At 36.6% G+C, this 23,634-nt stretch overlaps 1 protein-coding gene across 1 annotated transcript; it reads left to right on the top strand.

Annotated features, from left to right (window-relative positions):
• The first annotated feature begins 18,211 nt into the window (after positions 1 to 18,211).
• Positions 18,212 to 21,835, top strand: LOC145239489 (uncharacterized). Its single transcript, XM_080102821.1, has 2 exons — positions 18,212 to 18,997; positions 19,587 to 21,835. The coding sequence occupies exons 1-2, from the start codon at positions 18,979 to 18,981 to the stop codon at positions 20,489 to 20,491; spliced, it is 924 nt and encodes a 307-aa protein (XP_079958947.1). The 5' UTR covers positions 18,212 to 18,978; the 3' UTR covers positions 20,492 to 21,835.
• The last annotated feature ends 1,799 nt before the right edge of the window (positions 21,836 to 23,634 follow it).

The raw sequence follows: 23,634 nt of genomic DNA, 5'->3' as shown, positions 1-23,634 counted from the left end.
GGTTGTTTTGCTTTGGATTTGCTTTGGATACAGTTAAGTCACACAAACAACAAACATGGAGTATGACTCGAGTTACAAAGAAAACATACACATCTAAGTCAATCTGCTTGAAATCAATAGTAGTCAACAAAAAAGCATGTATTGGAGAGTAGGCGGACTAGTTCAGGAAAAAAAGCTTACAGTGACACATGCGTGTCTATAGGCTACTTGGTTGGCATTTGTTAAAACGTTTCATGGTTGAAGTAAGTAGTTTTAAGAGGTACGAACAAATGTGTGCGCACGGTTTTCAATAATGATAAAATAAAGCATACAGCTATTACATAATAAGTAAGTTGCAGACCGTGAACACTGTTTCGATCTATAATAAATCTTCAGCCTGTTCCTGCAAAACTGAATTTGTGCGGCCCGTCAGTACGCAAGTACACACATCCCGATACCAGCAAACTAGAATTACCCACGGCCAGGCATGCACTGCCAGTCGAAAAATCAAGGCTTGTCATGATCGTATCCATATCCAGTAAACAAATCATAATTTTGAAATCCTTGTAGTAAACTAAATAAATTTGGACGCAGTTATTTATGACATCTTTTTGTCATTAACTTTTATAAAACAAATACGATTTGATCTGATTGTTTTTCTGAACTTGATTTGATAACTGCACAATATAATTAACTTACTGCTTAGCTCTACCGACAATTGCAAAGTATATACTGTGTAGCCTATTGACAACTTCTATCTAACAAAGTAGAATAGCCAACTTCGGGTCAATTGTCAATCGATACGTTAACAGTTTTTGTCAGGTATATATAACTACAATGTATTGCTTTAAGCTCCAGGTAAAATGTAGTTTAGTTGTGTGTTTATTTGATTTTCCTGTTTTTGCTTAATAGGCAATTGCAATTTTGACATGTTTGGGAAAAGCTAGGAAAAAACTTTTCCAATTTCGCTTGTAACTAACATGTAAAAAAGCAAACATTACGGAAAACGTAGTTATCTTCATGCTTTTTCAAAAACTGTGCAAAATACAAAGCTCAAGATAGGCTTATATACAAATACATTACAATCCATTCGTTTCAAAAAAATAATCATTAGCAAAAGTTTAGTTTATTTCTATTGGTTCACTTTTTTGATATTATTTTTTTTGATATAAGCAATTTTTGTTTGACAACCCATGTTCTCTTCACCGCACTTTTTATGTATCAGAAAGTAGGCGAACTTATTTTGGGAAATAAGCTTACAATGACACATACGTGTCTACTTGGCTGGCATTGTTAAAACGTTTTGCTTTGAACTTGGTTTGGATACAGTTCTCACCAAGGAGGACTACAGAACAAAACCATAACACTTTGTATTCCGCGTGTCCTTTTTACCGAGGAGTCACAAAAACAAACACACGAGTGTGTGCACAGGAAACCCAATCATTCCACTTTCGTGTTTTGATTTACCTACAATATAAGTTGAAACTGAGATTTACTTATGAAGCATTTGTTACTTTCGTGAGCAAACGTAAACTAAAAATGAGGTTTAGTTTGGTAACTTTCGTCAGAAAACGTAAACAAGAACTGAGGTTTACATATAAAGCAGCTGTATTTTTTGTAAAACGTGAACTAAAAATGAGCTATATATACGAGTTAATTGTAATTTTCGCGAGCCTTATATAAAACATTTGTAACTTAATTTTCGTGAGTAAACCAAAAAATGTTTTAGTTGATTACAGAGTAAATTGTACAGAAAAGATTGCCTTTGCAGTAATAGATAGGTATTTTATCTTGAGCCATTCTTAAATTTTATAGTTTTACGCCTTAACAACTTTTTGCTACAGAAGTCTTCACAAACTTTGGGTAATTATTAAGGTGCAATTTTTATACCTTCTTCAACAAAAACGATGAATTCTCAACAAACCCCAACGATCGTTATGGCACAAAGCAACCGAGGAACCATCGTCCAAAATAACGGTAAGTTACATATATTTGCAAGCAGAAATTTTTTTAATGTTTCAGAATAGTTTTAATATTTGTCTCGTTATAAGTTATAACCACTCGCAAACCCTTCGTGGGTATAGGCTAATGTTTGTAAACATAAAGAGTTAAAAAGCAATTTTGATGGCCAACTCACAAAAACTGGTAAAATCATTAGTATAAAAACCATCACTAAAATAGTATTCACAGGACTTGCTGTTACCATCTTTCCTATCTAACTATGTTTTACTGATAAATATCAAAGCCTGACAAAAGTTGTTTTGTTTCTGTTGCAGCGCAACAACAGCGAAACCAACTAGTCGGTCTCTTTACTTCTGGTGGCATTTGCTTGCTTTCCGGAATATTAGTGTTGTTGTTTGCTTCCATCGTCTTTGGGGCAGTACTTTTAGCCATTGGACTAGGTTTCATATTGGGCGGCGCAATTAGAAGTTGCCAGGTTTGCCAGAACGCAGAAACAACCATCGCAATTGGTCAGCAACCATACAGCACAGGAACAAGCATGGTAACCACCACCTACCCGCAGACTACTGTTGTACAAGGTACACAGCCACCAATGACCACAAATTACCACCAACCAGCAGTCCCGCTTCAACAAACTGGACCAGCGAACTAGAATTACTCAACGCCAGACATGGACTACCAGTCGAATAATCAAGGCTAGTCATGAACGTATCCAAAATCCAAGAAACAAATTATCATTTGGATTGACAACTTTATCGTATAATTAACTTTATGTGTATAGCTCTACTGACAATCGTAAAGTATATACAGTGTAGCCTATATTGACAGCATACTATCTTACAAATAGAGTAGCCAACTTTGGAGTCATATAAACATTTTTAATTGATACGTAAACAGTTTTTGTAAGGTATATGTAACTAAGATGTATTGAGCTCCATATAAAGTGTAATCTAGTTGCTCCTGATAAATTTTAATCTAGCTGTGTTAAGTTGATTATCCTGTTTTCGCTTAGTAGGTAATTGCAATTTTAATATATTTGGGGAAAGCTAATTTTTTGTTTCAATTTGCTTGTAACTCACATGAAAAAGAGCAAACATAAAATGTAGTTATATTTATGCTTTTTAAAAGTTGTGAAAACATAAAGCTTACAAGAGGCGTGTATGTAGGTGGGCCATCAGTTCAGTTTGTTTTCATTATTTAATTTTTTGAAACCTTTCGTTTGACAAACCATGTTCTTTTTGGCGCACTTTTTATCCCCCAACTATATAAAAGCACTATACCACTGGCAACTGTGGGTTGTTTTGCTTTAGATTTGATTTGAATACAGTTAGTCACACAAACAATAAACATGGAGCATGACTCGACTTTACAAAGAAAATATACACATCAAGTCAATCCGCTTGGAATTAATAGAAAGTCAACAAACAGCATGAACCAAAGAGTAGGTGGACTTGTTTTAGGACTTACAATAGCACATACATGTCTACGTTGCAAAAAGCGAACACTGTTTCGATCTACAATGACGTTTAAGGCTGTTACTGCTAAAAAAAGTGTGTACCACTGGCCTAATGATCAACGGCTTGTTTCTAGCTGCAATTATGAAACCACATAGGTCAAAACAGTGTGCAACGTCTGCAGCTTACCTACAATAAAATACTTCCAAACAATTGAAAATATAACTTTTGATGGACAACTCACAGGAAGCAATACTATTTTTGTGACTTGGTCAGAAAAAAACGTCCCTTTGTCTGAAAGACTTAGTTCAGTTTACTTTAGCGGAGTGCAAAACTTTTGTCACGTTGGGTGATAAAGTATGGAGTTAAGAAAAACTGGTAAACCACATGGCGTTTGGAAAAAGGAGCGTCACAATGCTAGTATTTGTCTCAACACTTTAAAATTCAACAAACATGACAAGCCTGCACGATTTGGTATTGGTTTGAGATGCACTTGCCTCAAACGAACATCACGTACTGATAAACACGGAATAGATTACAAACGTTTAGTTTTGTGAAATGGCTGGTATGAAACATGTGAGACCTGTCGGTAGCAATAAGCTCATTTGGCCGATGCCGTTGCGACATTTGCATACTGGAACAAAGGGAAAGTAACTTTAAGTAGACGTCGAAAAGTAAAAGCAAAGAGTGGCTGAACAAAAAATTATGGCATCTAACAAGGGCAACAAATTGGCGCGGAATGGGTTTATATTGGAATTTGAGTTATTCTTGTAAAGTGGATGTATATGACTTGACTAGACTTTTAATAACATAGTGTGGTTCTCAAACTGTGCGTCGTTTCAATTTTCCAAAGGCGTCGCAGAATATTTCCGTTTCGTGGCTGAACTCAGTTTATTTTATAAAAATGAGGTTTCAGTGCGGTTGACCTATATCAGGGGTGGCCAACTTGCCAGTCGTTAAGATCGACGAAAATTTTCTTAATTGTACGCGATCGACTGATCAGTCGTAATTTAGGCTGACACTAACACAAAGCAATAACGCAAATTTTTTCATGCGATTTGCTTGACAATTGCCACATATTTATGGTCATGAGTTTTGTTGGCAAGCATCACCTAGTTATTACAACAATAAAACGTCGCATATGCACACAATTTTTATCAAAGTAGTCAGTGGGAACTTTTAAATCTCCCCAATCAATAGCAACAGCTTCGTTAAAGCAAACACTCAAGTTGTGACGACAAACATTGTAGTTGTTACGACATAATTTGGTGCCAAAATAACAATTGTTACGCAACAAAGAAAGTGACAATTACTTAGGTATTGTCTTATTACACATGTGTGCGTTGTTTCAAAATGACAGAAGTGCTGTTTTATAATATTTAATTTGTTTTTCAATTAATAAGCGTTTGATTAGTTGTGGAGAATTTAGTGGCGATCGACCAGTCAAAAGCAGGCGATCGACCAGTCAAAAGCAGGCGATCGACCAGTCGATCGCGATCGACGTGTTGGCCACACCTGACCTATATCTACCTCAAAAGTTTTTGATCAAAAATGCGGATGAGTAACCATGGATATCACAGGAAAGGCGTTTTCCGATTATTAACCGAGGAGTTTTCAAAACAAACACATGACTACCAAAACATTCCACTTGTGTGTTTTGATTTACCTACAATATAAGGCGAAACTGAGGTCTACTTGGTAAACATTTGTTATCTTCGTGAGCAAACGTAGGTCAACTTATAAAACAGCTGTAATTTCCGTGAAACGGAAAATAAAAATGAGCTCTGCTACCGAAAATGTTGGTTGATTACACAGTAAATTGTGCAAAAATGATTACCTCACAGTGATGGAATAGTTGTCGATTTTGCTGTTTAACATTTAGCTTGTGACATTCTTAAATGTTGCAGTTTTATGCCTTTTTTATTTTTTGCTACAGAAGCTAAAATTTTTTATATTTTTTGCTAAAAAATTTATACCTTTTTCAACAAATAAGATGAATGACGGTAAGTTACATATTATTGCAAGCATAACATTTTTTGTGTTTTAAAAACTTTTCTATTTTTGCCTCGTTATAAGGTATAACCACTCGCGAATTTTACGTGGGATTGAAGAAATTTTTAATCGTATGGAATTAAAAAGCAATTTTGGTCGCGGACTAACAAACACCCGCGGAATCATTAGTACAAAAACTATATGTAAAAAGTCTATTCATATGACTTGTTTTTAGCATTTTCAAGCAAATAACTTTTAGTGTTTCAGAATCTACCTGGTTATAAGTAATAACCACTCCCTCAAGTGAACCTCAAGTGGGTAAAATTAATTTGAATTAAAAACGTAAGAAAACAAAAAGCGTTTTCTGTCGCGAAATGCCAACACCGGTAACGAAATCATTGGTATAAAAAAACATCAGTGAAATGTCATTTACATTACTTGTTTTTACATACTTTTTTTCTATCTAGCTATGTTTTACTGATAAATAAGTATAAAAACCTGACCATTTTTTTTCTGTTGCAGTGCAACAACACCGAAACCAACTAATTGGTCTCTTTACTTCTGGTGGAATTTGCATGGTGGCCGGATTTTTAGTGTTGTGGTATGTTTCCATCATCTTTGGAGCAACTCTTATGGCCATCGGTCTCGGTTCAATAGTGGGCGGCGCCATTAGAATCTGCGTGATTCGCCATAACGCTGGAACAAATACCGCGACACCAGCATACTAAAATTACCTAACAACCAAGGCTTATCATTACCGTATGCATATCCAGTAAAAAAATCATATCAAAATCTTTGTATTAGAATAATTAAATATGAACACAGTTATCTATGACAACGTTTTGCCAGTTACCTTTTAAAAACAAATACGATTTGATATGATTTTTTACTGAACTTTAATTGAATACTGCATAATATAATAAACTTTATATGTATAGCTGCACTGAGAACCGTAATGTATTGTGTATTGACAACTTACTATCTACAAAGTATTTTAGCCAACTTCGGTTCCATACAGACGTTTTAGTTTGTAAGTAAACAGTTTTGGCAATGTATTTGTAGCTAAGATGAATTGCTTTAAGCTCCACAAAACAATGTTATCTACTAGTGTGTTTAGTTGATTTTTCTGTTTTTGCTAAATAGGTAATTGCTATTTTGATCTGTTTAGCTTAAAAAATTGTCCAATTTTGCTTGTAATTAACACGTAACAAAGCAGACTTTACGGAAAACGTAGTTAAGTTCATTCTTTTTCAAAAGTTGTGCAAAAACAAAGCTTACAAGAGGCGTGAAAAATATACATTCCAATGCATTCATTTTAACAATCGCTGAGGCCATCATCAGGACAAAGCCATTAGCTCAGTTTTTTTATTATTTATTTGTGCATGTTCTATTTACCCAACTTTTTATAGCCAAACTACACCGCGCATTGAGCCCGATTCCATTAAAGTCAACAATATACCACTGGCAAATGTTGGTTGTTTTGCTTTGAATACAGTTAGTCACACAAACAACAAACATACAAAATGACTCGAGTTACAAAGAAAACAAACACCTCTAGTAAATCCATTGGGATCAATAGAAAGTCAACAAAAAGCATGTACCAAAGAGTAGGTGGACTTGTTTGGGGAAATACGCTTACAATGACACATACGTGTCTACTTGTTTGGCATTTGTTAAAACGTTTCTTGTTCAATTGATTGAAGTAAGTTGTTTCAAAAGGTTCGAATAAATGTGTAAGCACTGTTTTCAAAAAAGATTAAATACTTAGAGCCATTTTCATAAATTATAAAGCACTTAGAGCCACTTTCAAAAATGATGAAATACTTGGAGCTAAAGTATAAAGCCATTACAAATAAGTAAGTTGCAGGCATGTGAACACTTCGATGTTTAATGAATTTTCCGCCTGTCACTGCAGAAAAAACTGGAATGTCCAGAAAATAACGTCCCTTTATCTCGCAACCTTAGTTTACTTGCTCAATGCGAGGGTAAAAAATTCGTTATGTGTATGGTGATAAAGTATAAATTTAAGATATTAAATAACAAACAACACATGGCGTTTTGAAGAAGTAACGTTATAATGTAATTATTTCCCTCATCACGTTAACATCCCCAAAAAATTGACACGTCTGCACAATCTGATACTAAACCCAAGACAAACAATGACTGATACAATTACTTATAAACGACAAATAGATTGTAAACGTTTAGTTTGCTGCAATGACTGTCAAAATTCGCTGACATGTGGCAATACAGGTTAAAGCACCAAAATACTTAATGCGGGGGCGCATAAATGCGCATCGTGACACGCCTTAATGTATAAACAGCGACAAAAATTATATTAGTGCGAATATTTTTTTTCTACTGGGGTGCGTTGGAAAGCTTATGCGACTTTAATCGAGAAAAATGACATGTAGCTATCTTTGTTTACACTGGAAACCAAAATAAACGCAATCGTGAAAGTTTAAAACACAAAATAAATCAGACTGTTATATCGAAACAGTAAAAAAACTTTTGACCGCAGGTAATTAATGCAAAAAAGAAAATTCGCTAAGAGACCAAACTTTACAAAATTGGACAAAGGAAGAGTTGCCGTTGACCTTTCAAAAACTTATTTGCTGTAAAATTTTATAAACAATGGATTGCCTACATGACAAAAGTGGAACAACCATCGCGATACCAACATACTAGTCGAAAAATCAAGGCATGTCATTACCGTATCATTGCCCTACAGTAAACAAAATATTATTTTAAAATCATTGTACTAATTTTAATAGATTTAGACCCAGTTATCTATGATAACGTTTTGCCATTTACCTTTTAAAAACAAATGCTTTTTGATGTGATTTTTATGAACTTGATTTGCAAACTGGAAGATAATACCTAATATGTGTAGCTCTGATGACAATTGTAATGTAATGTGTATTAACAACTTACTATTGTACAAGGTGTATAGCCAACTTTTTGCCGTGAATATATAACTAAGATGTATTGCTTTAAGCTCAAGAAAGATGTAATCTAGTTGTGTGTTTAGAAGATTTCCCTGTTTTTGCTAATTAAGTCATTGCTATTTTGATCTGTTTAAAAATGCTAAAAAAAACTTGCCCAATTTTGCTTTCCACTTACATGTTAAAGAGCAAACATTACGGATGACGTAATTAAGTTTATGCTTTTTCAAAATGTATGCAAAAAAACAGTTCACAAAAAGCTTTTATGCGCTAAATGCATTACAATCGTTCATATCACCAAGCGCTTGTGTCACCAATCTTAAAGACAAGGTCATCAGCTTAGTTTGTTTAGCATTTTATTCAGCGTGTTTTGGCTAGTTTTTGAGGCATTTATTGTTTGTATTCTTTACCTGTAGTATTTTATCTCCAAACTGTATCTCGCATTATATAAATATAACCTACCATTGCAACTGTGGGTTGTTGAGCTTTCGATTCGCAAAATACAATAAACAACAAACATGCAATATGACTCGAGTTTACAAAGAAAACACAGACCATCAAGTCAGAAACATGCGAGACCTGTTTCATATAACATGACATTGACCTCATTTGGCGATGCGTTTATGACAATTGCAAATTAGAACAAAAAAGATGTGAACCAAAAAGTTACTTCGAAAACTTAAAGCGGAGAGTCGCCCATAACCTATAAATAAGGGCAACAAGTTGGCGCCCCCTAGTGGAATGGTTTTTATTGGAATTTGAGTTTTTCGTGTGAAGTGGATGCATCTGACTTAACTGCCTTATAGTGGTTGATCGTGTGAAAAATACCTGCAATGCCTATGTCAGTGCTTCACAACCCTTGTTTTTCTAGTCAAACGAGTGATTGGGAGACGACAACTTTTGTACACAATTTTTTGTATCAGGGTCGTTTGACAAACTACATAAAAAACTGTGGTTCTATCTGGTCATTTCAGCATCTTACAAGCCATGAAAATTCTAGCGCCCCTTGTTAATAACAACGTCTTCATTCGCCAACAATAAACTGCAATGGCTTGTATTGTTTCACAAGTGTTTCCCCATCTGTCTTGTACTGGGTAAAGTCGGGCCTTCCAGATGTAAACAACTTTGTTAAACAAAATTTGCAAAAATTCATTTGTTAAAATTCACTCTTATGTGGCAATACAGGTTAAAACACCAAATACATTCTGCGGGGGCGCATAAATGCGCATCGTGACATGCCCTAATGCAGTGGTCGGCAACCCCGGTCCGCGACGTATATTTTTGTCATATCAAATGCTTTGAAGCATCGTCCATGTATCCCGGAGATAATAAACTAATTTAGTCGTTGTTATAGCAGAATATTTGTAGGGTTTTGAACGCCGGTCCGCGATAAATTTTCAGTTTCAAAAACGGTCTGCAATACAAAAAAGGTTGCCGACCCCCGTCTGTATAAAACAGCCACAGAAATCATATTAGTGCGTTTTTTTTCTGAGGTGCGGTAAATAGCTTATGCTTAGTGACTTTATTCGACAAAAAATAACAGTTTAGTATTTGAAAAAAATTAACTATAATTAGCAGAAAGTAAAAATTTAGAACAAAACGATTTTTTTTCTAGTTTTGGTAAAATGTTTTTTACGCTTGGTTAATTTGCAAACAGCTGTTTGGAGTCTATTTCAGGGCTGCGCAAACGTTTTGCAGCGATCTTTGTTTACACTGGAAACCGAAATAAGGCAATAGTGAAAGCCTAAAACACAAATTAAATCAGACAATTATATCGAAACAATAAAAATACTTCTGACCGCAGGTAAAAAATGCAAAAAAGAAAAATCGCAAAAAGACTAAAATTTACAAAATTCGACAGAAAAAGAAGAGTTGTCGTTTAACTATAAAGAATTCATTCGTTATACAAGTTTAGAAATTTTATAAACAATGGATTGCCTACATGACAAAAGTGGACCAGTACGCTTCACCAACATTCAGCTATGTCGAACACGTTAGAACGGAAAAGTACAAGTTAGTTGCCACGAAACTGACTCTGCAAAACTTGAAACTGGCAACGAACTCAGCGCAATCAGACCATAAAGAAGAGTTTGAGAAGTCATGTTTTAGTGATATGAAACCACGACAATAAATACTTTGTTTGTTGCTTATTGGTGAGTTGTAAAAAGAACAGACAAACAAAAACACTGAACGCTGATATATAGATACAATAGGAAAATGTTACCGTACAGCAGAGGTCGGCAACCTTTAAAGCGACTCGTGCCAATTTACTTGTGGTTTTCGTTTGTTATTATTGACCTCGTGTGCCAACGTTTTTTTTTTCAAAATAATAGTGGTTCGTGGCAGCAGATGTCAATAATAAAGAGCAAGCAGAGTGTTTTGTGCATGTAAGGCTGAATTTTAGGACAGTGGCATGATAAAAACTATAAACAACCACTGCAACAGGTTAAATTGTAACTTTAATATAAACACGCAAATTTGGCGTGCCATGAAAAACCACCTAGCGTGCCGACCTTGGCACGCGTGCCAGGGGTTGCCGACCCCTGCAGTACAGTAATAGAGGGTATGATTTAGATGAAACAATTTTAAATGAGTATGGCTAAGACCCTCACGAATTAGTAATAAATAGTTTTAAAAAAAACTATAATGTACAGAAATGATTACTTTTACAGTCATAGAATAGGGGTCTACTTTTTATTTATTTATTTTTTTGCTGCCGAAGCCTTTTTTGCGAAATAACAGACTTTGAGTAATTTTTGAAGGAAAATTTTGTACCTTCTTCAACAAATACGATGGCTCAACAAACCCCACCGGTCGTTGTGGAACCAAGCAACCCAGTACCTATCGTTCCATTTTATAGTAAGTTACATAGGCTATCTTTGTAAGAAAATCATTTTTAGTGTATTCGAAACTCTTTATTTTTGCCTTGTTATAAGTTATAACCTTGTTATAAGTTTAGTTCGCGGACTAACAAAAAACGGTAACGGAATCATTAGTTTAAAAAACATCAGTGAAATGCCATTCACATAACTTTTTTTACTGATAAATGTAGAAACCTTACAAGAGTTTTTCTGTTGCAGCGCAACAACACCGAAAAAAAATAATTGCTCTCACTGTCATTGGTGGCATTTGCTTGGTGGTCGGAATATTAGTGTTGTTGTTTATTTCCATCATCATTGGGGCATCTCTATCAGGCAGCGGTCTGATTTTGTTAGTGGGCGGAATAACTAAACTTTGTGTGGCTCGCCGGAACGTAAGAAGTGGCATGGCGATACCCGCATACTAGTCGAACAATCCAGGCATGTCATTACCGTATCTATTGCCTTACAGTGCTCAGCAATCAAATTATATTTTCGAAATCATTGTACTAAATTAAATAAATTTAGACCCAGTTATCTATGATAACGTTTTTCCTTTTACCTTTTAAAAACAAATACTATTTGATGTGATTTTTTTAACTTGATTTGCATACTGCATGAAAAAAAATGTAATATGTGTAGCTCTGCTGACAACCGTAATGTATCGTCTATTAACAACTTTCTATTGTACAAAGGTGTGTAGTTAACTTTTGGTCATGTATACATAACTAAGATGTATTGCTTTAAGATGTAATCTAGTTTTGTGTTTAGAAGATTTACCTGTTTTTGATAATTAAGTCATTGCTATTTTGTTTGGGAAAGCTGAAAAAACTTCCAATTTTGCTTTTAACTTACATGATAAAGAGCAAACGTTACGGAAACGTAGCTAAGTCATGCTTTTTCAAAAGTTGTGCAAAAACTGTTCACAAAATGTAGTAAATGCATTACAATCGTTCATAAATCATCTTGAATCAAGACAAAACCAATACAAGGCCAACAGCTCAGTTTGTTTGACAATTTTATCAACGTGTTTTTGGTAGTTTTTAAGGTATTTATTGTTTGTATTCTTTACCCGCACTATTTATTTCCAAACCTCACATTACACAAATATAACCTACCACTGCAACTGTGTGTTGTTTAGCTTTCGATTCGCAAAATACAGTAAACAACAAACATGCAATATGGTTCGAGTTTACAGAAAACATACACATCAAGTCAGTTCGCTTGAAATCGATAGATAGTCAACAAAAAGCATGTAGCAATAGCAAAGAGTAGGTGGACTTGTTTTGATCAATAAGGTTACAATGACATATACGCGTCAGCTTGTTAGGCATATGTTAAAACGCTGTCTGTTCAGTTGATTGAAGTAAGTTGCTTTAAAAGTGTCCAACAAATGTGCGTGCACTGTTTTCAATAATGATGAAATACGTAAAAGCATAAAGCCATTACATGATAAGCAAGTTGCAAATAGTGAACACTGTTTCGATATACTGTTTCTACTGAAACACGGGAGCGTCTTAATGTGGTTACTCTTACCAACTCGGTCAAAGTCATTTTACCAACTACACTGATGGCAACATATAGGTCGAAGCTTACCTATAAAGTACTTCTAACCAGCGTGGCAACCTTGTGAAAAGTCAAAAACGCACAAAAACTTTGCCTCATTACATTTCAAAACTGTGAATTTCTCCTTGTTACATAAAAGTCTCGTTTCGACAATGTGAGTTACGAAACCGCAAAACCACACGGTCACTTGACACCACACCAAAAACAACATCGGCCGACTTTTTAGAAACACATTGAATGCAAATCATGCCTACGCAACTAAAAGGGTGAACAATAATTTTATAGGTTTGGCCTCCATGTGACAATATGAACCACATAACAGTGCTAAAACAACACAACTAATATTTAAAACGTTTTCGTGACTTTCACAACAAAGACGCGATGGCAGTCAAAACAAAAACAAAATAAACAGAGCATAATCCTACAGAGATCCGCCAACGTTTTTCCCCCGACTTGGCCACAGAAAAAAAAACTTATTAAAAAAACCTTTAGTTGTCTTGGGACAAAGATGGCATTTAGTTGGAGTGACATCCGTGTCAGACAACCATTGATACTCAGCAGCCTTTGTAGCAAGTTGTTTTGCAGTTCAAGTGAAACGATGTGTGACGCCCAACTACATGACCGCCAAAAATTATTGCATGCGATAATTAATAGCTAATTAATAGGCACGAGAGTCTGATTTTAGTTGACCTCGAGAACGGGTAGCCTTTTTCAAAAACTCGAGATAAAAAGCTTAAATTGCATTTCGACGTAAAAACAGTGTCAAAAATACGAGTATATGATACAGCAGCAGGGGCAGACTTTGCTTGTACCCAAAGTAAAGTACTTTAAAGTTGATTGGAGACGATATGCCTGAAGCCTAGAGGTTATGAAAAAGGGTGAAAAAAGGGGGCATTATGGAAAACCGGAATAAAAGCAAAAGTATGAAAGATAAATTAAATCAGGCAGTTATATCAAAACAAAACAAAACATTTTTGACCGCAAGCAATAAATGTGAAAAGAAAATTCGCAAACGGGCCAAAAATCACCAAAATAAAACAAAAAAAGTTACCGTTTAATGATTTGTTACACGATTTTTTCAACAAACGCATCTTTTTATCTCGTAAATTCAAAAAATTAGGACAACTTTTTGTGGCTGGCCGTTAAAAGCCCTGTACGTAGGAATTTGGTCAGCACCTAACCTAATTGCCTATAGTACCAAATTGCGCCAGTACGCCTTACCAACTTTCAGCTATGCCGAACAGGTTACAACGGGAAATAGAAGAGTTTGTTGGCACGAAACGGTGGCTACGAAATTTAAAACTTGCAACGAACTCGTCGCATCAGGCAACAAAGAAGACTTTGAGAAGACATATTTTAGTAGTATAATTTTTACAATATAGGACAGTAAATGATTTGTTTGTTGTTTTGTGGTGAGTTGTGAATAATAACAGACCGCACAAGTTGAACACTGAACGCTGCTATAGATATATTAAGTGGAATGTTACCGTACAGTTATGGAAGTTATGATGTATCTAAACCAGGGGTCGACAAACCTTTAAAGCGGCGCGTGCCGATTTACTTGTTATTTCCATGTGGTAATGACTTGGCGTGCCAACATTTTTGTGCGTAATAGTGATTTGTGCCAACTGATATCAATAGTAAACAGAAAGCAGAGTGTTTTGTGCATGTAAGCTGGATTTTGAGACAATAACATGACAAACAACTGAAAACAAACAGCGTAACATGTTAAATTCGTACTTCAATATAAACACGCAAATCGGTTTGCGTGCCATGAAAAATCCCCTCACGTGCCAACCTTGGCACTCGTGCCAGGAGTTACAGACCCCTGGTCTAGACTGTGTCAAAACGATTTGAATGACTACCGCTAAGACCCTCACGACTTAATGAAAAACTGTTTGTAAAACGTAACGGCAAGTCGCTGGAAGGTAATTTGGATGGATTACTAAAGCATTTTGTATAGCACGGAGGTAAAAACAAAAAGACCCGGCTCCGCATAAATTCGCATCCAACCGTAAACATTGGGTAGGAAAAATCTACACCAAAACTCAAGTCAGCCGCACATTTAGCTAAATTTCGATAGGTGGCGCAAAAAGCACAAATCCTATTGAAAACGGTATGTCTCCAAATATGCCTACAGTTAGGGCCATTAGGTTGGGGTTAGGTATTATCATTAAAACATAAATAAAACTTATACTTTCTAAACCTACCCCCTTCTAGTTATTAATTTAGCTCTTTACGCTAACTATTGAAATTTGGCCAAATGTGGGTCGACGTGAGTTATGGTGTTGGGAGCTCTACCATTGAGTAGGCGTCATTTACTATAATAGGCGATTTTGTTTAACTTAACACTAATAGATTACCAACCATAAATCTCAAACCGTATTTAGGCAACCTAAAATCTAAAAATTTGGAATTCGATAAAAAAATTGTTTTATATGCAAAGTTATTTGCATTGACGTTAAACGCAAAAAACAGTTTGTTTCGGTTTTGCTTCGTTACCCAAGCTGATTAGGATTAAATTACGGCGCCGGGTGCAAAGACAAAGCAAATGCCGAAACTATAGCAGGAGAAAAGCAACCGACAGAGGTTGATGGGTAAGGCCCGGTGTAGACCTATCGTTCGCGGATATTTAAAAGCCCATTTTCGTTCAATGTTTTGTAAGATTCATCAGTCATTAGTAGCTCGCTGTGGTTTGTGGGATGGTGTGCTTCTCTCCATAGCAAGAAGCATAATTTATGTACCATGCCCACAACGCTTGATCACTAAAGACAAAACTGCATGCATATATATGCAGTTGTCTAGACCAGAGTGCGCTTTCCCCCCTTTTTCCCTCGTGTACCTTTCAGAACCAATGCTGCAATCATATGCACTCTTGAGATTGATGTAATAATTATAGCTTTTAGCCAGTTTACAGACATAAAATGATTAGTTACGCAAGGAATAGACCTGATACTTTTCAGAAGGAAGCTGTTTTAAAGTGCGGTATATTCAAAAAACTTTTGCATGTAGGCCTACAGGATTGCATATTACTTACATTAAAGCATTTTTGCGATAAAACTCTATGTACCACCAAGTACCAATGCACCCCTCTGACAGTTATGGTGCACCCTGGGGTCCACCGTATACCCATGTTGAAATGTGCTGGTCTAAACCCTACAAGGGGTCGGCTAACTTTCCATTTAGGTTAGGCATTTTTTAACAGACAGGTCTCATCAGTCATCATGAAGCAGATTTAGTAGGATATTAGCGGTTTTGCCACCTATGGGTCATATCAACCAAAGTCATGCTTAAACGTTGCACTGATTTCTGCGTGACCCGGGAGCAAATTCCTCGCAAAGAGGAACGGGACCTCGCAGTGCTGCCATCAAAGTCGCCCCTGGTGTAGATGTAATAATCTGCTATGCTGAAATTCAACGCAACAAAAAATCCCTACTTCATATCACGTGTTTAGGTAAACACATATTCAAGTATACTTGGCAACTGTGGTTGTATAGTCAAGCCCCCATGGCGTGTTTTCCCAAAATACCGCGCGCATTAAGGACTTTCCCAACCCTCGCGTGACCTATCTGTTACAACATGTCTGGGAGCAAGGTTTCAATTCTCTTTTGTTCCATTTGAAATGTACGTTCGCATTCGAAATTAGGAAACTCGTTACTGGGTCGTAATTTAAAACCAACCAATCCAGGTGGATGGTGGAACTTTGTCTGATTCACGTTTGGTGGAAATTTAGTTTTGCACCGCATGTTTTATACAACCATTGTAAAAGATTTGAATATTGAATTGATTCGACTTGAATAGAGTGTTGAGCATGGGGCGAAGTTACAGCAAGAAAGCTACAGAAATGCATTTAAGAAAAGAAAGCTGGGTTTGTGCCTCAATAAAACGCAAAAAACAGTAAGCAGTTGAAGTGTTTAACTTTTCCTGATTTAAAACAGTTGAATAACGTGAGTATATGAAAAATGTCACTGTTAAGCAGTTCCTTTTTGTACGCGATTTACAAGTCATAACGAGTACCTTACTTAGTTTGTTTGGAGTCTTGGTGGTTAGTTAATTGAGCCTTTGCAGAGTCACTATCCAGTCTAAGTACCATTGTGTGAAAATAAGTTTAAATATGTCATAAGTTATACGTTAAATTACGCCATTTATGTGAGTTATCATACTATGTCACCTAACAAGCATTGAAGTTTAACAAAAAAGATCGGTTCTATGCTTTCGTGCTCTGGCATACAACCGGTGGGAATACATCAGATCAGGGGTGCACAACCTGCGGTCATACGGCCACGAAGATAAACTTATGCAGCCGTGAACACGTGTATTAAAATACACGTACTGCCGGCCGCCGTGAATTGATTAAAACTATTTTGCTAGACATTTAGCTTTTAAAATGGTTTGAATGGATGTTGCTAGGATGGAAACATATATTGCCCGCGCGCCGTCATAGCGAAAAGGTTGTGCACCCCTGGACTAAATCAAATAAACACGAAAATCTTAAAAATGCATTGAGATCATTCGATTAAAAGCAAACAAAATAAAAGCTATCAGTGAAATTTGGTAGAAACGTGCTAAAACTCATCTTCAGTCCGGACGGTTTAATATCAGCTGTGTTTCATTTTCGGTTAAAGTTACTGTAAACATGTTTGCAGACATTAGAAACTAGAGATTACGTGTGGGTGGTGTGCAAACACTAGTGATTCAGGGGAATTTTGCGGTACTTGACGATAACAGCTAAATGATAGGCCACACCAAGCGTCGCAAAATAACACATGGTATCACGATAAATTCGATTCTAAGCCCATAAACATCCATTCGGTATAATTACTTAAGTCAGCCGGGCTACAATTTTTCGAACTTTTGTGGGCAATTTTAACAAAACATATCGTAAAGTTGAATGGTGAAATAGTTGCTCATGCATGGTTGACGAGGCTTAGGTGACTGGAATTTTTTTCTCTCTCTATAGACTTGGGCATTTCCAATATTCGCTATTACCTTTTTTACAAGCCACTAGAATATAGGAAATCCCGCTTCTTCCACAGTTCAAATAAACCCTAAAAGCGTTCCGAGGTGCCAGACACGTTTTTCGGGCGTCCGTCGGCGCATTTTCAAAGGGAACCTGTTTCAGACATGTTGTGTCCGAGGTTTCAACAGGACAAAAAAGGACTTTTTGGTGGTTTTAATAAAACAAAAGAGATTTCATTCAGGTTATAAACGCTCTGAAAAAATCTAAATGGGGCAAAAAAATCTAAAGCACCGAAGAGGTATTTAATCATCCGGCTGATCGGATGCTCGCTATTTGGTGTTTGCGTTTGAGTCTTTGCAGAACAGACAGAATAAATAAATTTTGCAGTTGCTAGGTTTGACAGAAGTTTTGGTTCACTTTGTTTGGCTTTGAAGATGTAAAATGTTTGAAAATACTACATGTTATTTGTAATAGTTATTTTTTTTGAAAACTATTTATTTGAATTAGTAACATATTATCTTTGTAAACAATTAAGTTGTATATGCTAGTGTATTGTTTGTGTAATATAAATTACGTTTATTATTAACGTACGTGGTTTTGATATGGTCAGTAGGAGTTTTGTCTTCAAAAAAAGTTTAGTTTTGTTTCTTTATTTGCAAATTTATTCGAAAAACATTTACCATTATGTTGATTTTTACCAATTCACCATCTTATCTCAAACCAGGGGTGCACAACCTGCGGCCGTACGGCCGCATGTGGCCGAATAGACGATTTTGTGCGGCCGTGAACATGTTTATTAAAATATATGCACTGGCGGCCGTGACGTAAAAAAAACTCTTTTGCTAAATATTTTGACTTTCAAACTGTATTAAATAGATTTTGTAAGACTGTAAAGAATATTAACAGCCTAGTAACCCCCTGTGCACCATACTTTATATACGCCTATTGTATGCAAACAATGCAAATAAACAGTCACCTCTTGCGTCACAATATAGATTATGACGTCATAAATAGCTCAGACTGGTCGTATCCGGGCTTTTTGTACGCCATTAGATGGTTTATATAAGTGGGACAAGCCCTATTTTCACACAATAAAATTTAAAACAAAAACAAGCAGGTAATTGGCGGCCGTTGGTGAAATAAGGATCTGCGATGCGGCCGTCTTGGCAAAAAGTTTGTGCACCCCTGTCTTAAACCTTCTATTAAATTTCAGAAATTTAGCTTTGATTCTGGTGTAATTTCTTCTAAAATAGAATTCAACGATGTGCGCTCGTGGACGAGGTAAAGTTTATTGATTTTATTGTGTTCAAGAAAGCAAGACCGACACTTTAAATTTTAATTAAAGCGAGATATCTGCTCGTAAACATTGTAGTTGTTTGTTTCGCTACCGTTCTCTATGGGCATGACTACACGGTTTACGCTCACAGTAGACCTTTTTGCTCAAAAGCAATTTAGGCGGAACGTTTCATTGAAATTTCACATTTAAGAGGGTGGGTAAATTTGTTCGCAACCGCAGTAGTGCATAGGGTCAGAACGATGTTTAATGGTCTTGCTTAACACAGCTAATGTCAAGTTAAATCCGAGCATTGGAATGTCAAATTTTAATATTTTCTATGTAAAGTATAGATATAGTGAGTCAGGCCCAGCTGTTTAGGTCTGGTTCCAGCGACGATTTTATAAAGAAAAAAAAACATTCATTTTGAATTACATTTTTTTCGGAAAACTTTCTTAGCAAACGGACTAAACGGTCGGGTTCGGGCCGGGTTTCGGGCTAGTAATATTAACGCGCTGACAATTATGTTCAAAAATAAGATAATGCCTAGTTATTTAGTTCTTTTCGTGACAACTAAATTGTTGTTTTATTTTAAAGGCGACCGAGAAACGCTGAAATGCATCTGCATGACACTTTGCTGTTTGGTTGCATTACCCCTTGTGATATTGTACAAGATCGCCCAATGCTGCTGCGAAGCAGAAGAGGAGATTGAACCTCCAAGAACACAACAACCACCTTTGGACAGCGTCGTTGTAGATGGAACAAGAAACACACCTGCGACCCGTCAGCAAACGTCCAGTGCACCATCGACATCATCACTAAGACGCCATACACCAGGTTTTCTACCAACGCCATCGCCACAGCTATCAACAACAAGAACACCACGTTTGGTGGCTAAACTATCAAAACGATCCAACGAACCATCAACGCCAGAGCAACCATACGATTTACCACCACCAACACCACCATCAGATACTTCATCTCTACAAGAGGAGCCTGAGATTCCAACATCAGAGGCAGGCGTGTCACCATCAGAACCAGAATCACCATCTAAAGAAGCATCAACGGGAGAACATCACTACGATATACCACCACCCGAAACATCGACCCCACAACAAGAAGCAGGCATTTCATCGCCAGAGGCATCCGACCAACTATCAGAACCAGAATCACCACCTATAGAACCAAAGACTTTGTCATTACAATTAGAAGAGCCATCTAAATCATCGAAAGCAAAGCCAGACAATCGCCAAAATCAAACCACGCCACTACCAGAACAAAGTTCACCAATTGTCGGGTCATCTTCGTCAACAGCACCGACGAAAATTCCAGCGGAGCCAACCGAAGAACTATACGCAAACCAGCAACCTTTATCATCACGGCCATCAACACCTGAATCACCGAAAAAGAATGCAACAGGAAATGCGCAAAAGGAAAAAAATTCTCGTTCAAGGGTTGCAACTGTCAGTGAACGGATTCAATTTAAAGCGGTTGAAAAGTGACACGTGCAGACACTTAGGTGGCACATGAACGTACATGAGAAACTAGGTCAACTTCACGCCTGGTCGAACGAGACAAAAAACTACCCAAGCTTGAACTTACGCGTCAAATTACTGCTGCAACAGAGTTGTAAGTCGGGCCGGGCTTTTTTGGTCGGGTTCCTGCCAGGTTCAGGCTGAGTTCAATGAAATGGCATTAACTCGGGCCTGACTTTGCACCCGGGATCATTTTTGAAGTATTTTCACCAACTTTGATTCAAACAAATCTGGTTCAGGCCGGGTTTAGGCCCCAATTTTAAGCCCACTGACAACTATGTGTTAAAAAGTAACATTTAAAATAACTACTCCGCACTATCAAATATTAATTGCATTTCGTTAAATATACCAAGCGTGAATCTTTGTATGCCCTTTACCCTTACAAATATATTTCCCCGGCTTATGTAAATATGGACCGGTGATTTTTGCCCTATGCGCTGTAAAAAGGGTTGAAAAGAAGATTAATTTTTTGTTTGCTTTATAACCAACTGATTTTGCCCAAGCACGAACTGTCTATACATCACTTACTATAAACTGCGCACTAAACACAACAAATAAAAACGCACTTCAAATAGAACTATTGTCTTTCATTGCACTCGTTTATTAAATAGTTGTGTATCTCGAAAAGTATTTTTGTCATGAAATATAGCCGTGGTTAAAAGAAAGGAGCAATAAAATCCCCAACAATGCTGAAGCCACAGAACTAGCGGGCCAAAAAACAATTTTGTAGAAAAATACCTTCAGTCACCGCAAAAACACCCATACATAACATTTTGCAAACATGGTTTCACGCAGCTTGCATAGCAGAACGCGTCTGAAGGCAACCATTTGCCGCAAAACCGCCAACAGTCTGTGACATAATCAAGAGCATGCTAGTTTCGGTTGCGTTGTTGAAGTTGCGGCCGAGCAGAAACTTTTAACATTATCCCGGCGGGGATTTCCTCGTGATCTATCTGAACTCTTAAACAGGTTCACTGCCTCATTAGACGATCAAAGGGTTCCTCCGTAACACTACACTCATATGTCAAGCTTTTCAATAGGACGATTTATAAAACTGACAACCAAATAGAATGGAACCTTTTTTTTACTTTTGTACTTCTACCCAATACACACATAACGTTTGGGGAAGAACATGGAAACATCAAACCTGGAAACTTGAGCACATTTGAATCACTCTGTGTATTATAATGCAAGTTTTTGTGGATGTAATGAAAGTGTGCTGAAAGTTTCAGGTATGATACGTCAGTATATGCAATTGAAATCGTTTGTCGAGCGCCAGTGCTTCCGGACGCAGCAATAAGTACATCAGAAAATAATCTCCCTTGGTTATAGTTTATTTCGCTTAACTGGAGAGTAAAACTTTTGTCACGTGTGATGAACAAGAAATATAAATTGAAGAAAAGCTAACAAAAAACGAATGTAGAAAAAGGAACGTCACAATCCAAATATCTATCGCAAAACTTCAAAATCCCAAAAATTTTACCACGTCTGTACGGTGTAACATTGAACCAAGATGCACTTGCCCAAATAAACCTCACATACTGATAAACGAGGTATAGATTACACAACGTTTAGTTTACTGCTATGGAACACATGAGACCTGTTTTATGCAACGTCGCATTAACCTTCTTTGGTTCATGCAGACAAACATTGAGACAAAAGTATAACGGAATAAAAAAGTAGGTTGATCCAAAGGAAGTTTAAATGGACGTCATGATAAAATGTTAATGGAAAGAAATACCGAAAGACAAAATATGATAACCATTGGGGGTAACTAGCTGGCGACCCCTGGTGGAATTGTTTTACATGGTAATTTGAGTTCAGGAATTTCTTGTAATGAAAAGTAAAGTGGATGTACGTATCTGACTTAACTTGCCTTACAGCGGTTGATCGTGTCACAAATAACTACACTGCCCATGTCAGAGGGTCTTTTCTTTGTGCTTGTGCGATTGGGAAAGGCCAAATTGTAATTAGTAGACAAATTTGTAATTTGGACAGTATAAGGTGAACAAATTACTTGCATTGCTTGTTAGCAATATATATGAAAAAAACTGTCGTCGAATGTGGTCAGTTTTTTCAGCACCCACGATCACCGAAAAAAATTCTAGCGACCCCATTAATTACCACGCAACAGATTATCAAAATAAATTCGTAAATATAAGAGGTAATCCTAGGCGATATATGTATGAATGCAAAGCACTGAGAACGTATATATGAGTTCTATAGCTTAGATGAAATCCAAAAAGATACCATATAGCAACAAGGGGAGCTTTCAATCACCTGAAAAGAACACAAAAGTAAACAACTAGAACAATACATGGCAGCCGCGATGGAATTCCATTCAAAATTGTATGTAAAACAGGTCTTTCAAGCGTCGCCTGGAATGGACACACTGGAAGCTAGAAGTAAAATGATATGGACGTTGCCACGGGCTTAGAGGACAATAAGCGTAAAAACTTCATAGAACATAAATGACCGTTTGCAACTGACTTTAGCGAAATTACGAAATTACTTTACGTAAGAACCAACAGCGAAATTCCTTGATATAAAATATGCCTATGCAGTGCAGCAATTGTAATTATTGTCAATACTTGCAGTTGCAGAGTTTAACTTATTTGTTAAAAGCAAGGTTTGGCTAACTCCTAAAAGCTAAAAAGCAAAATGCCGTCTTCCGACGAAGATACAGGTAAATGCTCACTGGTAACAGAAGAGTTTTGATTATTGCCATTTCAGTGCTATCAAATGTATTGTGTTATTGCTATTGTTGTTAAAAACAGATCCATATTATGCTTGTAGAGGTTGAGCACTAAATACATCAGCTTGGCATTTTGCAGTAATATAGACGTAACAAAACTAGCAACAACCAAAAATTAAGATCACAGTTACCTCCACAGACGAAAAGATAAATAAAAGGTTTCTAATTAACAATACTAAGTTATATTTTTCACCAGAGATATCTTGTTGCGGCTGGATTTTGTGTATCTTTATCGGCATCCCATTGGGCATAGTCCTTTGTCCATTCTATCTCATCTATCAGATCCTCAAAGGTTGTTGGCGCTGTATGTGTGGAGACGATGATGACGACGATGACGTTGAGCAACCGTCAGCTG

The sequence above is a fragment of the Phallusia mammillata genome, chromosome 7 (genome assembly GCF_965637545.1).
Source record: "Phallusia mammillata chromosome 7, kaPhaMamm4.hap1.1, whole genome shotgun sequence".
Taxonomy (NCBI): domain Eukaryota; kingdom Metazoa; phylum Chordata; class Ascidiacea; order Phlebobranchia; family Ascidiidae; genus Phallusia; species Phallusia mammillata.
Note: the sequence above shows the minus strand (reverse complement) of the source record. Positions and strands in the feature narration are given on the sequence as shown.